This window comes from Brachycentrus maculatus, unplaced genomic scaffold, assembly GCF_059751285.1.
Source record: "Brachycentrus maculatus isolate JH-2025_06_01 unplaced genomic scaffold, ASM5975128v1 h1tg000323l, whole genome shotgun sequence".
Taxonomy (NCBI): Eukaryota; Metazoa; Arthropoda; class Insecta; order Trichoptera; family Brachycentridae; genus Brachycentrus; species Brachycentrus maculatus.
Genome location: NW_028281072.1, coordinates 180,315 through 196,556, shown reverse-complemented (window position 1 = coordinate 196,556; position 16,242 = coordinate 180,315). Strand labels below are relative to the sequence as shown.

The 16,242-nt window shown below is 29.5% G+C and overlaps 1 protein-coding gene across 1 annotated transcript in view; it reads left to right on the top strand.

Annotated features, from left to right (window-relative positions):
• eag (potassium voltage-gated channel protein ether a go-go) overlaps positions 1-16,242 on the top strand; it is a 159,615-nt gene that overhangs the window by 107,834 nt on the left and 35,539 nt on the right. The window contains exons 2-3 of the mRNA XM_088268420.1: positions 1,956-2,076; positions 6,715-6,827. Coding sequence (XP_088124546.1) covers positions 1,956-2,076; positions 6,715-6,827 — 234 coding nt within the window. The remainder of the gene's footprint in view (positions 1-1,955; positions 2,077-6,714; positions 6,828-16,242) is intronic.

Below are 16,242 nucleotides of genomic sequence, written 5' to 3'. Positions count from 1 at the left end.
CTCCTTATTTATAGAACAGTTTTATATTTTAGTTATTATACAGACCTGAATGATGGAAGTTTAACTTCTGAAACATGTAGTCTATAATAAAACTCAAGTGGTAAAAAACAAGTGTTTTCTTTAATCATTGTAACATGACTTACCACAAAGTTAATGCCGAAACAATAAATAAAATACCCAAACTACTTCAGTATAACTCTCTTAATTCATGAATAATGCTCATCTTATCATTGCATTCTTTCCTTGTTTCACCATTTAAAAATCTCTATCACATCGTTATGTTGCTTATCCCTCTTAAATATCGCATTTCGACTGCATTCATACTCCTTTCATCCTTCTTTTATCAACTTTAATTAAAACATGTTAATCAACTACCTACCCACACAGTGCATAATATTATAATTGAGTCAACACGACATGATGCTGTGATGTTTGCTCGTTGGGTAGTCACGTACAGAAAACGTGAAATGTCACAGCCAAATTCGACAATTTATTTATTCAGTAACTTGGGAATCGTCTGTTGTTTTGGGGAGTCAACAATCCCATAAACTATGGCTTCAAATACTTATTCCTTTATCTAAATATATTTTACAATATGTAACCATTCTATCTTAAAACCTAAAATTCCAGTAGCTATATTTAATGTTTAAACTCTCCTTATGTTAGATTATTCCTGTAATCGCTGTTTATTTTTATCGTAACATAAGAATAGAAATAATTGTGAAAAAATATCCTCAATATGATCTAAAAATAATTTTCAAATAATTGCTTAATATCATTTTTTCATCTTCATTTATGTAAACACGACTTGTTTCGAGAACTACAGATGTTCTCGTAACTATATACATATTTAATTATACTTATTTATACTAGTATTTATCCTATTTCTGGGGGTTGTTCACTTGTTGTAATACAAAATTTGTTTCGTCTGCAATACGATATTTTAACGTTCTTTTTATTCTTACATTTCTTGGTAGAGCTGCATTTTTTTATAATAAAACAATAAGATTAAAGATTTTTCACTTTAATTTTATTTGATGAATGACCAAATTTCGTCGTTACCGTTAATAAATGCGTTTGTAATATCGAGAGTAGATTATTGTAACGGTATATACACGGGTCTACCAAACAATAAAATGACTCGACTGCAATCAGTGTTAAACGCAGCAGCGAGACTAATTTTTGGAATTTCTAAATTCAGTCACATCACCCCACTACTTCACAAACTCCACTGGTTACGCTTTCCCGAAAGGGTTGAGTATAAACTCTGCCTACTCATGTATAAATCAATACACAATATGGCTCCAGAGTATCTTAAGGAGCTGTGTATTCCAGATGAATTGGTTGATAGACGTCTCACGCTTCGATCGGCTACGACATCTGCAATGGGCAAAGTTATCTTACCAGCTCGCAACCAACGCACTAAATTTGGCGAGCGTGCCTTTGCTGTTGCAGGACCGACGGCGTGGAATGCTCTTCCACCAATGGTTAGAAATAGTGAGAGTGAGATGATCTTTAGAAAAAGACTAAAAACACATTTGTTTGCTAAATCATTTCCACCATAATATTTTCCCCAATTCATTCACAGTGAAGCGCCCTTGAGGTATTTTTTTACGAAAATGGCGCTATATAAGTTATCCAATTTTATTATTATTATTATTATCAGACTGGCGAAATCGCCAACGGCAAGACCCGATCATCGGTCAAATAAAATGAAAGATTAAAAACCAAATACTTGTTTTTATTTTATTATTTATTATAATAATTTTTGTTATTAAATGTGGAGTTCCACCAAGAAAGGTCGAGATAAGACTTTTAAATAAATTAAATAAAGTAAAGTTTTTCTATAATAGGTTTATGTGTATATTCGTAGCACCTTTTTAAATAACCCTATTTTGTTTTAAGGCTTTGTTTTTACTGCTTTGTGTACTAATTACCTTCTTTCGTTGTTACAGCCGATAGCAGTTTTCTATTGGCCAACGCCCAGATAGTGGACTTCCCTATTGTTTACTGTAACGAGGCTTTCTGCAAGATCAGCGGATACAACAGGGCAGAAGTCATGCAGAAATCTTGCAGGTTGTATAATACTTTGCACCCCATAAATTTAACACCCCTTTTCTGAAAACTTATTATATTTCTCGGGTCATCTATCATCTTTGACTCTTTTTTATTTCAACCAAATTAAACTGGAATAAATTCAAGTAAAAATATATTTTTTCCCCTCCATAGTGTAAAAGTCAGCATGCTCGGCTACCGTTCCCCGGTCTCCAGGACCCGGGTTCGATTCTCAGGGGGGGGGGTGATCAAATAAATAAAAGTATTTTTTTCACTCTAATATTTAATCAATATTACCCTGGATTGGTACCTGAAGCGGAGGGCTGATCACCTTTCCTTCGTTTGTTAACGATCAAGATAACGCTGTGTTTATATAATGCAGTGCCCTATACACCATTGGAGTGCGGATAAGGGTTTAAAGAAAAATATATATTTATAGTGTTCTTCACTTCCCAGTGTTTTTTTTATAATTTTATAACTTTTAATTGGCTCTGAAATCTATCTACAGCTTATGCAATACATCTTATCATGGCCTCAATAGGCACCAACCTTAAAAGTTTTATTGCTTATTCCTACTTGTGAGTGAGTTTGCTCTTTATGTTTAAAGTTACTATAATTTCATAAATTCATGAGTGAAAATTCTAGGCCAGAACAGTTGCTATTTCGTTAGACGCGTGAGTCTAAACAATTCAATGATTCTATGTTAGTAATGAAGTTCCTTAGATACATTTTAGTTCTATGATTTTAATTGTGAGTTTACATAGTACCTATATGAATTTACTTATATATACTAAGTTTGGTATAAACTATCTTAATTTATGTATTAATTTTAAATCAAACATTCGTTTGATAATGCCCTAACAAGGCGAAACAATTGTCACAATATAATTTTTTATGTGTTTTTGTTAATAAAAAACAACTTAGTAGACTCAAAAAATCTGTGTTTGATTTAAAATTAATTCATAAATTAAAATGGAGTTCTACAAATTAAACGCCAAATCAATAAATAAACTATCTTCCCTAAGACTTATATGCTTAATGTCTCTTCATATAGTTCTTATAACTAATTTATACGTACTTTGACTAGTGTTAGAATTAATTTTGTAAAAATTATCGGAAATAACTGTATCAAAATATCATGTTTTAGATTAACCAACCGACGATTGTATGGAAGCAAAACTGATGTGTGGAATTGGCAACATAAGGATAAGCATAAGAAACGCCGTTGAAATGCGTTCCCTCGGACGAATGTGTAGAAAATCGATTTATGATAGAATTAAAATTAAATGTATGAGAAAGTAATGTAAGGCTGAACTAGGGATAATTTAAAAGTTTCATCAATCGATTCGGCAGTCACTTTATGGTAAAATCCATGCAATTTGTTATCATTTTTTTCATCACCACTATTTCTTAAAATCTACAGTGACACTGTTTCGATGCATTCCGCATCATTTTCAAACAGCGTATATTTTAAAATGTGGTTAGAAAGGTATTTGAAAATGATGTGGAATGCATCGAAACAGAGGTGTTTACTAAGTAAAACATTTATTAAAAATAATTTAACAGATTTAGAAAAGTTCTTCAAAGTGGTTTAGACATGTGGATCGAATGTAATGCGAGAGAATTACTAAAAAAGTAAAGGTATTACCGCAAGGTTAGGCAGAGAAAATATAACGTCACACCACTCTTGTCTTGTCTTGCAAACATTCTTCTTTGCTTTTTTCGTATGCATACAAGTCTTTATACATTCCCTTATAACCCTTATCCACACTCAATGGTGCATAAGGCACTGCATTGTATAGAAGCAGTGTTATTTGGACCATTAAATAAACGAAGGAAAGGTAATCAGCCTTCCGTTTCAGGTACCAGTTCAGTGTCAAATTAAATAAATATTAGACTGAAAAATCACAAATATTTATTTTGACCCTCTTGGGAATTGAACCCGGGACCTCCAGCATGGTAGCCTAGCGCACTAACCACTACACTATGGAGGTGAACACTATGGAGGTCTCTTTGTACATACCCGCCAATTATTCCAAAACCTTACCTGACCACTTTCGAGTATTTGAAGTACTTGATCAGCCAAGTTTTCTTCAATCTTTCTCTGCTCCTATCACCAACCACATTCGCCTCATAAATTTAGTTTACTATTCTTTCTTCACTCGTTCAATTTACTTGCCTAAGCAATCTCAATACGCCTTTTATCCATAATGCTTATCTGGGCCTCGCATTCTTTTCTTATATCACCATTCAATTATCAACGTTTTATACATGTGACAAATTTGATTTTGAACACAATTCTCCCCAGTCTTTCTCTGCTTCTTTTTTCGGCAAAAATTTGTTATATCGTACATTCCTCATTCATACGTTACACATGTTGAAATCAATTAACACTTTCTTTTCTTATTTTATTTGTAATATTTTGTAAATAATGTTTATAAACTTTGTCAGGAAATTTATTAACTTTTTTCAATTTCTTTATCAAACAATTTAGCGCCTTATTTCTTGTTAATGAGATGTTGTTGAAATTAGGATTATCTTATTCAATTTCGTTGACACCCATTCCCATGAGAGTAAACAGTCGCCGTACTTGGTCTGTATTTAAGACGAAGTAATTTATTCACGACATCATCCGAGGAATATTTAATGCCCAAGAAAGTGACAAATCGTTAAGAATTTGAAATGTAGATATCACAAAAACGGCAGGAGGATGTCAACTTTGGCGAATTCAATTTGTTATTATCTTGTTGTTTATTCATAGTTTAGTAATATATCGAACCTTTCCTGGTAAAAATATATTTTATTAAAATTAAACACTTGAATATACCACTTTATCGAGTTTTATTTTTATTTACGACTAGTTTCGAAATCGACCGTTGTTTTCATCTTCTGGTACAAATTAAAACAATTAATTTGTACCAGAAGATGAAAACAACTGTCGTTTTCGAAACTAGTCCTAAAAAAAATAAAACTCAATAAAGTGGGAAATGAAAGTGTTTAATTTTAATTAAATAATCATGTCATTCCACAAAGTTAATACCGAATCAATAAATAATAAAAGAAAAAGATAATTGATCACAGAAAATGATTGACTGGCAGAACACAACGGAGTTCTGGTACGAAACTTTATATTTGGAAATGAAGCATGGGGTTTGTAAAAGAGGGATGAAAGTAGAATGAATGTAGTCGGAATGCGAACTCTCAGACGAGTGTGTGCCAAAACGATGTATGATAGTTGTCTAAATGATGAAATAAAAAAAATGTAAGGCTGGTTACCCAATCTACAGTTACTTAATAATGTGCCTATTTGACCTCGTTTTACACTATTTTAAGTAAATTTCAATAAAATAAACTAAAAAATACACACGTCAATAGATTAAAATTAAAATATTATATGTAGTACATATAAGTACTGGAAAAATTATTTGCTCATTTCATAAATAGGGTGAAAACCACAAAATATTATTGAAAAAATTTTTGAATCATTAACTGAAACCAAGTTTTACATTTTCGCTTTCAGTTTTAAAAAAATCCAACAACATTTTTAGAGAGTGGATAAATTTCATTTTTTCATTTTAAACTCATCGATTTTTAACCTCATACAACATGTTATAAAGTGTGTTCCCGGAAACTGGGCTTGTCAACGTGCCAATGGCTAAAAGCCTCCTTTCCGGTGATTCAAAGCGCGCGTTGTGACCGTGACGGATAAGCAGATAGGACCCTATCTGTAGATAATGCCTACAACCCTTTCATCCCCTTTCTTATCGCCTACCAAAGTAATTATTCGCCCCTCAGAAGAGACAATTTGCTTAATCAAGTACTGTTAGTGCTCCCGGCAGACAAAAACACAAGACAGTAAATTGGAGTTGGGTAATTTTATGACTCGGTGGATGTAAAGCCACTATGTCCATAAAAGGTTTTTAAAGGAAGACAGAACGCTGGGAAAATGGATGCGTAAGTCGGAAAAAAGTCAAATTTGAATAATGAAAAGATTAAAGAAAACTTTAATGTAAGACAATTTAAATTAATTAAACATTTATGTTTTTCTAACTAGTTAATAAAAATATTTTTTTAATTTAAGCTTAAATTATTAAAAAACATTCTTAAAATCTTTTATGACACGTATTTTTGAGGAAGCTAATTCTAAATTTTATAGTTGTGTCGTTGAGACATCGAAGGTTGATGTTGTATTCTGGTTATTTTTTATTTCTTATCAATGGGAACAAAAACAATAGGGGGAGGCTTAAGTCATTTTCATATTATTAACCATGGGTTTAGTATTATTATTAGTATTATTGATGTTTTTATGAATTTCTATTGTTTCAAAATGTGCAGTTTATGACTTTTCGTAGTAATAATTTTAAGGATTTCTAAGTTATTGTTAATAAATTTGTGATCATTATCTATTAAATGGTTGGTAAATTTTGAAAAAGAATGATTTCATAAACATAATTCATGTTCCCTAATTATTTTTTTAAATTGTTGATAGATTTTACTACAAAGCGACTACCAAATCAATTAAAAATAAAAATAAAGAAAGATTATGATAGATTTTCGAATGGTAATAGTTTTCAGTACGTTAAAAGGCTTTTGATTTCTTTTTGTGAATTAGTTTATTTACTTAACTAAATGTTTTGAATCGTGTTTTGTTTGAGCCAGGTGTGCATTTATGTTCGGGGAGCTGACGGACAAGGAGACCATCGAAAGGATAGACCAGGTATTGGAAGCACAACTTCACGACCAGTTCGAAATCCTTCTATACAAGAAAAACAGTAAGTTTCCAATCAGTTGTATTTTACTTTTCTCATACAACTCGCTTAATATATATAAAAAACTAACCCTTCCTTCTTTCACTAAGAAAATGAATAACCTGAAGCAAAAACAAAAGTAAAAATATCTAAAAATATTTATTTATATGCACCGTGTTTCAAAGTAAAACTGTCGTGAAACTTCAGGAAGTTTTTTTATAATTAAAAAATTGATCATTGAACGTCTTTCTTTTTAAATCGAAGTATTATTGCTGACACCATCATTATATCTTTTCACTACAGGGTAGGCAGAAAGGATGGGGCGCCATCCTCGTCTGTTCTGATACACTCCTACCTTCCTCTATATCCATACTTATAGTCTTGCACCGCTTCAGTTACGGTGAATGACAAGACCAGATTGTTTGTTTGACAATTTGGTTGTACTAAGTCTTTTTTGGTCGTCACTCACATCGTCATACTTAAATTCCAATTGGCATATACCAAGATTTTAGTCATTCTTTCACTAGCCTTTGCTCTACATGTCCAATTCAACTCAAAGAACCATTCATAATCTTTTTAATTATTCCTAACTCACCGTTACACTATTTTTTCTTTTAATATCTACACTTTTCATGTTGCCATTCGTCGATTTTTCCATTTGTCTAAGGGATTTTATTCAGTTGTTTTCATTTTAACGGCATTCACTCTATTTTCATCCTTCTTTTGCAATTTCCATATTTCCATACATTACTGTTGGCTACTTCTCCGTTGTGAACTACCAGCCTGACTTCAATAATACATTATTATAAATAGGAAAATCATTTTGATGTTTTGTTTTCTATATTTGCTTTCGCGTCTAGTTTAATTCATATCGAGAAGATGCATTAATAAAAAGAAAGAATTATAGAAATTTTATACTAAAAAAATACGACAATAAAGCTCTCACAAGTTTCATGAGCTGTGAAAAACGATGCAAATATTATATATTTTTAAAGGAATATAATGTGTATGAAAACGTATTTTTGAGATACTAACATATTTTTAGTGGTTCGATCAGTATTATTGTCTAAATACAATGCTTATATATATATATATATATATATATATATATATATATATATATATATATATATATATATATATATATATATATATATATATATATATATATACAAACAGCAAACTCCTTATTAATAATTATTGTTGATCCAGTTACGAATCTGAATAAAAATCTCGTGAAAGATTACCTTTTATTTATTTTGACTAGTTCATTTATTGATAGAAATCACGTAGAATTGTCATCATGTTGAAATTAAAACTGGCTGTATTTACGCAATTCAGGATAGCATTCAAACCCCGGTGAGTTATCTGAACACCAAATCTGAAATTCAGCTAGAGCTGAAATGTTTTTTGAAACCATATAACCGATGCCATTCCACCTTTCCACTTCTCACCCACGTAAATGCGGGATCATTTTTCACGTTTTTTATCACCACCGACATTTAAAATATTTTCTCTAACCGTAACGAATGGAGGGGGAAAATTCAAATACTGCCGGGTAGCCCTGCTTCTTTTGAATAACATGACATAACATATCCGAATGAATTGGAATATATTAAACTATTTTATTTATATTTGGATGGAAAGCTTAAACAAGGGGTAGAATTATTCGGGCTCCTTACAGAGCCTTCTATATTATAAAATTAGTCTATAACGTATATTTTTTTTATATTTTATTATATCCTCCATTTTTCTTGATCAAATCACTTTGAAATATCGTCGTGCTCTACGCAAAGTGCTCTAACTACATTTTTGTCAATTTTGAGATATTTGGTGTATGTTATCAACTGAAAGTTATCTACAAATATGAACAAACAAAAATAAATTACGTCTAGTTTTCAGGTGTATAAGACGCTATCTACATCGAATTTTCGAAATGAACTGAACTCCTAAAACGCTTACTACTTAAATTTGACAAAGCAAAATGTTTTAAAACGATTTAATACATTATTTTATCCTGTTTTTGAATGTATAATACTAGTTTAGAATTTCAGATAAAACCATTAATTTAAAAAAAAATACGTTGAAAAATCTTCTAAGCTCTCTCCTGTAAAGTAACAGATTTGCAGATAGAGTACTTTACGTAGGGGCCGTCGATATAATACAATTTTTATATAAAATGGGAAGGATGGCATTGGTACTTATCATGCTATTTTTGGTTAAATTCCAGACTGGATCAACACAATAAGACTGATCCTAGACCATTAAGTTATTGTAAAGTAAAATAAAACATTTGTTTTTATTTACTGGAATTTTCATCAAATTTTTATCGTTGTGTCGAGTTGTGGTCCCGTGGTTCGTATCTCGGACTCTTAAGTCAGAGTTTCTCGGCTCTAACCCACTCTTCCACAATTTGATACCTATTTCTTTTAATGGAAATCACGGAAAAAGTATGAAATTGAAATATTTGTGTTAGTAATAAAAAAAACAGAAATATTTATCTTTTTTAAATTAAATTATATTAAAGTTCAATTTTAAAAATGTGATGTTTCAAATTCTAATTAATGTATCATGTATTTTTGTGTTTCTTTTTCTTTGTTGATGAATGAGTATTATAAATTTTAAAATTTAACATACTAATAATACAAAATTTTATAAATTATATAATTTTTTGGATATTGGACAAACACTGAAATACTTGATACATTTATAAAAGCCATAGTGTCTGTAAAAAATACGTTTTCATCCAAAAAAAAACTATAAAAATAATAAATTGCAAAATTAACAGTAGAATTTTTGCAAACTCAAAGAGACAGACTACAACAAACACTTTAAAAGGCCGGCAATACCTGAAATGTAATTATTACATGGATTGGTCCACGAATTATCTTTTGTTTTTTAATTTTACTTATTTTTTGTGTTACAAGAGTTTTTTTATAATTTAATTAATATTCTAGACATTTTTGTTTTACAAATTAATTACGCTGTTCTCTCCAACAAAGAAACTCTAGAGATTATATTAAATATAGATCTTTTGTATTACAGTCATTTTAATTACAAAAAATAGTACTTATTCTCAGAAATATAAATCCAGTACCCCCCAATATAACAGTTGCTGAGAATGGAAAAAAATAAACATGGATATTTAAAATTTAAGAAACTTTATCGTATTTAACACAATATCCATATCAGATTTGATTTTATATATATTTAAAAAAAAACACAAATGATTTGTTAAATATTTCAAAAGTGTTGTACTCTGTATCTTTAACCAGTTCAAATAACTTCAACAAAATAATGGAGGGACATTCTTATAGTTGAATATATCCTCATTTTTGACACAAAAATTATCTGTCTGCAAATACAAAGAGGCTTCGTGTAATGTTTATTTTAAATGTTTACAAAATGTTTGTATTAATTACCTGTCTTTGTGTTAAGTGTTAAATTTGTTTTTCTAAAAGTGGTGTGATAAATAAATAGTTTATATAAACAGTTAATTTAAAAAAAAATAATATTTAGATTTATTTAATGGTCACAGTGTGTTGTAAATTTGTATTGATATATTGTATTTGAAAATTAAAATCCCTTTTCCAATAAATGCTTAGAATTCAACTGTAGTCACTATTAATTATAAACATTCCTATTTATATAATCGTGTACTTGTATTTTTAACGTTTGTTTTCTAGCTTGGATTGAATGCGCTTTTCTTCAGTATTTTTGAAATTTTCACTTTTGGCTTAAGTATTTTGGATTCTAACTTTTACATATTTTGAAACAAGTACCGGAGATTTGGGTTCGATTTCCTGTAATCATTTAGAATTACAATATGTTTTATTTTTCTTAATATACCACTTCCACCACTGCTGCTACTTCTACTACTACCATCACCCGTTTTCTCGCAAGGATAGGCAGAGGGGATGGAACTATTATGTACAAATATTATTTTTATATGATAATAACTGAAATTTGTAAAAGAGATAAACATAGAAATAAAAAAATGAATTTTGAAATATTTTTATTCAGTTCATCTCCACAAACTAATAAGTATTAAAAATTTCAAATTTCAAAATTGGAATTAATTTTTTTCCTAACTAAAAACTAGTTTTTTTTTATATTCATTCACACACACATGAATATTAAAACTCCATGAGACATAATATCTCAAAAATAATAACTTCTTTGAAAAAATGTTATAATAATTTTTCTAAAATAAGTAAAAAAATTACATCCATTTTTTTAATATTTAAAAATTACATTAAATTACAATTTTTTTTCATATAAAAATTCTGAAGCCAATTTCTATTCAATTTGAATTAGCTTATATTTTGCTTGTATAATTCCTGAAATTTATACTGAAAAAGAGCGCCATTTGATGAGTAATTTATTTAGACACCTCACACCTCTGTTTTCTCGCTCCCACGCATGGCGATTGATTGCTGTTTCTCTCTCTCTCTTTCTCTTTCTATCTCGCTCGTGTGCTCCTTCTTACCTACGTATAATAACTACCCGTTAAATATTGAAAAAAAGAACACAAAGGTACGTATGCACTTTGCAATTATCTGATTGGCTGCTTTGTAGTGCGCGGGAAATAAAATAACCAATGAAAAACTTTGTGGATTTAACTCCTTGAGCCCGGATGCTGTTTTTGCGTCCATTAAAATATCAACAAATTATAAAAAAAGAACTTAATTAAAATCATTCGTAGAACTTCGAACATTTCAAGTCATTGGTTATTTTATTACTTTATTGCTTTTGTACTTTTTTTTTGTTGATTTTGAGTATTTCAAGAGTTGAAGTAATATGACAGTAAAATCTGTCCGAAATTTCTAAAAGCTGGTACAAATTTAAATAATGAATTTAAAAGTCTTTTTTTTTACTTTTTCTTATATGTAAGACCCTTAATAGGCATTTTTATTCATTTTCAATAATTTTTCGGTGGTGGTTTTATATAATAAAACAACGACTTTATTGGTTTTATTACCACTTTTGTTCTATTTGACCAGTGACCAACATCAGACTAGAGTGACGTCGGTGACAATAAAACCCGGTCACTGGTAGAATAAAGTAAAAATTTAATAAGCTACACATATATAGTTGTTGTTTTATTATATATCTGAAAAATGCATAAAGTATCTTAAAATACATTAAATAATTTGATTTTAACACATTAATTGACAGTAGACTTGTTAAAAAATTATTTTATGAAGGTATTATTAGTTTGGTTTAAAACAAAATAACATTACCGTGAAAATCTGATTTATCCATTCAATTTAACACATGTTTTTAAAAGATAAAATATCTCATGCATGTTTTTTTCTGGATTGTCTTCGTTATTTGCTCAATTTCTTCGCTATAATCTTAAAAACTTGATTGATTTGATAATAATTTAAATTCTGATATTTTTTTCTTCTTCCTGATGCAACGGCATGCGATCACTAAACAGACATTTCTGTAGACGGTTTGTATAAATCCTGAAAATTATGTTTGCCTTTTTCGATCAATTTTAAAGTATTTTCCCTATTTCTTATATTAACCTACGCTATTCCTAAAACGTAGTTAAAACACGTCCTGCTAATTTCTGTAAAATAAAAAACTGTTTTTATATCTTTATAAAAGCTTTGACATGTAGATTTTCCCTTCTTTCAGTAAAACGTTAATTAAAATTTGTTCTAAATAATATTTAAACTATGTATAAAATTTCATTATGTACCGTGTGTAAAATTAAACATCATTTTGTATTAACGAATAAATAAAATAACATAAAAGTTATGTATAAGGAGTGAAATCGTAAAGTGTTTACGTTAACCTTCAATAATTTTTTTATCTCTTTAAAGCTTATTTTTAGAACCAATCACAAAAATGTATGGGATTAATTTTTTCAAAGATTTAAAAAAGTGGATATAAACAAATACAAATGAATTCTTTATAAGATTATTGATTATTGAGCATAAAAAATGAATGCTGTAAAATAAACATTTTTATACAGTAAAATAAACATCAATGTCAATTTAAATAAATCGGTAACATTAGTTTTATAGTTTTTTCTTTATGACATTCACTCCTCATAGATAAACTTAAAAACTTATTATTAGGTATTTAAATATCACAAAATCTGATAAAAATAATTCGAAACAAAATTTAATTCATTTTGACATAAATGCATGTTTGATTCGCACAAAATTTAATTAAAAAAAAACAGAGTTTTGACAAAATGGTATTTATAATACTTGATATGAAAGTGTTATTGTGACAATACTCTACCATTTTCTATACATATTTTTTTACTAAACCAAATATAGTTTCTGTTATGCAAGATATGAGATCTACTTGACTAACAGGTATATTTGTTTTTGGACTGTGCAGGCACTCCAAGAGGTGGGTTTCATTTTATATTTTATAAGTTAATCAATACATTATATTCTCGACTGTAAATATTCATATTATACTTCAAAAAAAACAGCAAGACTTACATTAAAATTCATCTTCAACACGAGAAAAATACCTAAATAATATAATAACAAACATCTAACAATCAAAATACTGAAAAAAAATTATCATTTAATAAAATAAAATATTTATATATTAAAAAGGACTCATTTATTCTTTGTTTTTGTTTATTCAAAAACATTGCTAACTCCTTTCAACAACGTCACATATCAAAAATTTGATTTTTCAGGAGATCGTTTTTAAAGTTTAAAAATATAATACAATGTATTAAAAATAAATATCAAGCCACTTATCGAACTTTTTACTGTGCAACAGATCTTTTTCGGTAAAACCTGAATGTTTTTTTCTCCATTTGAAAAATATTTAGTATATTTAAAAAAAATCAAACAATACCTTTTCTTCAAAATGCAAAACAAACACTTTCAGCCCTGTTGCAGGTAAAAATTAAGTTAAAAATATGCCGCTTTTGCTGGGATATAGTACATTTTCTGGACATTCCAAAAACATGCATAACTGAAAATTTACGATTTTTGACATATGACGTTATTGAAAGGAGTGAGCGACATGTTACAATACAAATAAAAATAGACATAAAATTATTGCTAGGTAACATAACATTTTTGGATTTTTTTGTTATTGAAATTATGGCTCTAACTTATGAATTATAATATTTATAAAAAGTCATTAAACAAAGTAACCAAATAAAAAAGAGCTATTCATAAATATATAATAGAACTGGGTAGACGTAAAATAAAATGTATCATTCGGTCACATCGTATTTGATTGCATATCATAAACATTTTTCTTGTATGTGGTTGTATAAATAAATGCAGTAAAATGTGCCTTCGACACGGGAAAACTCGATGAGTGCGCATAATTGTATTTTTAATCTACATTCGGTAACTTAAAACTCGATAAATAGCACTATTTCATTTAATCTTTTGTGACATGTGTTTCGATGCATTTCGCATCATTTTCAAACACCGTGTTCATTATACGGTATTTGAAACATGTGTGAAAATGGATTTTAAGAATTAGTGGTATTCCCAAGTAAAATTTGTAGATATTACCACAAAATGATTGCCGAATCAACAATATTTTTTTTGTAATTTGTAATTACGTAAATGAAAAAATAAAAATATAGAATACATGTTAAATCGATTTTTCCCTTTCATTACGGCAATGCAATAATTTACTTTTAACATTGGTTTACTTTAACGAAAAGTATATATTAATAATCATAACAGCATTATAATTCTTCATCTTCTTGCTCAATGCTGAGCGTCGTGGTCTTCTGGAATGTCAGGCACTTGGTGCACAAGTCCTCTCCATTCTTCTCGGTCCTGGGCCAACTTGATGGCAGCGTTTAGCGAGGATCCGGTTAATTCCTTTATTTGGTCTGTCCATCTTGTTGGAGACCGTCCTCTTGCCCGCTTGCCTTCAACTGTACCTGTTACTACCAGTTTTTCAAGACTCTTCTCGTTCTTTCTGGCGATATGCCCAAAGTAGGACAGAATCCTTTTCCTGCAAGTCGTGGAGAGTCTTTCTGTCACTGACAGTTCGCGGAGAATGGAGACGTTTGTGCGTCTTGCAGTCCAAGGGATGCGCAGCATCCTCCTCCAGCACCACATTTCAAACACATCCAGCATATGTCTTTCCTTTTTCCTCAGTGTCCATGTTTCCACTCCATACTTGTAAAACTAAAACAGAAAAAGGATAAAATTATTGCACCTGACTTTTATTTTTCAAACGATACCATGAAAAACATAACGACAAAATTTCAATTAAATTTTATTTTTCAAGCACTAAGCATGTATGGTTCAGTATTTTTAATTGACCGGGTGTTAAAGTTTGATAAAAATGCGTGTTTTAATTTAACGAGTGTCCCTTTAAAGGACCTTTTGTACCCTCGAGGGTGCGCGCCGCTAGTAGAGTACCGCTGATCCAATACATAAGCTAACCGCAGTACATGGGTACACGTGTACCTAATTCCTTGTACGTAGAAATACTTTAATGAATTCCGCTGTATGAAGCGCCCACGGGAATTCCTAAAGGGATCATTTCAGAATTCGTCGTGGGATTTTGTTGACACAGAAAACGGTCCTTTTTAGGTACAATAACCACATTCTCGAGCAAATTTGACTTGAAATATTGAGACAAAGTTAACTTAAAAAAAATAGTTTTCTAATGTTTATTTATCGTTTTTGAAATATATTAATAAAAATACATTTATATTTTAAAACGAATTTAGAAGTCTTAAAGAAATATTCTAAAATGTTTTACTTTGAAATGAATCATCTTTATACTTTTATACGATATTGTATTATTTATATGATATTATTTTATTTTAGTGATAAGAAACCCTTAAACACTATGGACGACTCAATATTATTAAAATTTTAAAATGTGCTTTTCCAAGACCTTTATACATTTATGCATACGTAAAAGCTTTCTTTGGAATTTTTATTTAAGACGATTTAAAGAAGTCAAACTTTTGAGGAAAAATCGTGTTGGAATGGCTCCGTGGACGACGATTATATCATGATTTACATCCAAATTAATTTCCCATGAAATTACATGATATATTCTTGGATCTTTAAAGACTTGAACTTATTCAACTTTCTCTAATACATGACGGTAGACTCAGTGGAATTTCTGAAATTAAGGTTATTGTTTCTTGTTTTTAACGAATGATAAACAAATATATTTGTGCTCTTAATAAATATGTGTATAGATTTTTAAATTACTTAATTTTTTAATAAATTAATGCTTCAATTTAAAACATCCTTTGTGTGCTACTTTTTCGGGAATATTGTTGTAACTAACAATTTTTAAGTCTATCACAGGTTGTAAGTCCTCTAAATGCCGAACGTCCATATTTCAAACCATGTTAAGATATCTAGTTTAGTTGTTAATCGATATTAACTGAACCAATTTGTTTAAAATGTCCATAAATGGGGTATTGACGCCTCGTCTTATTTTTACTTTTCAT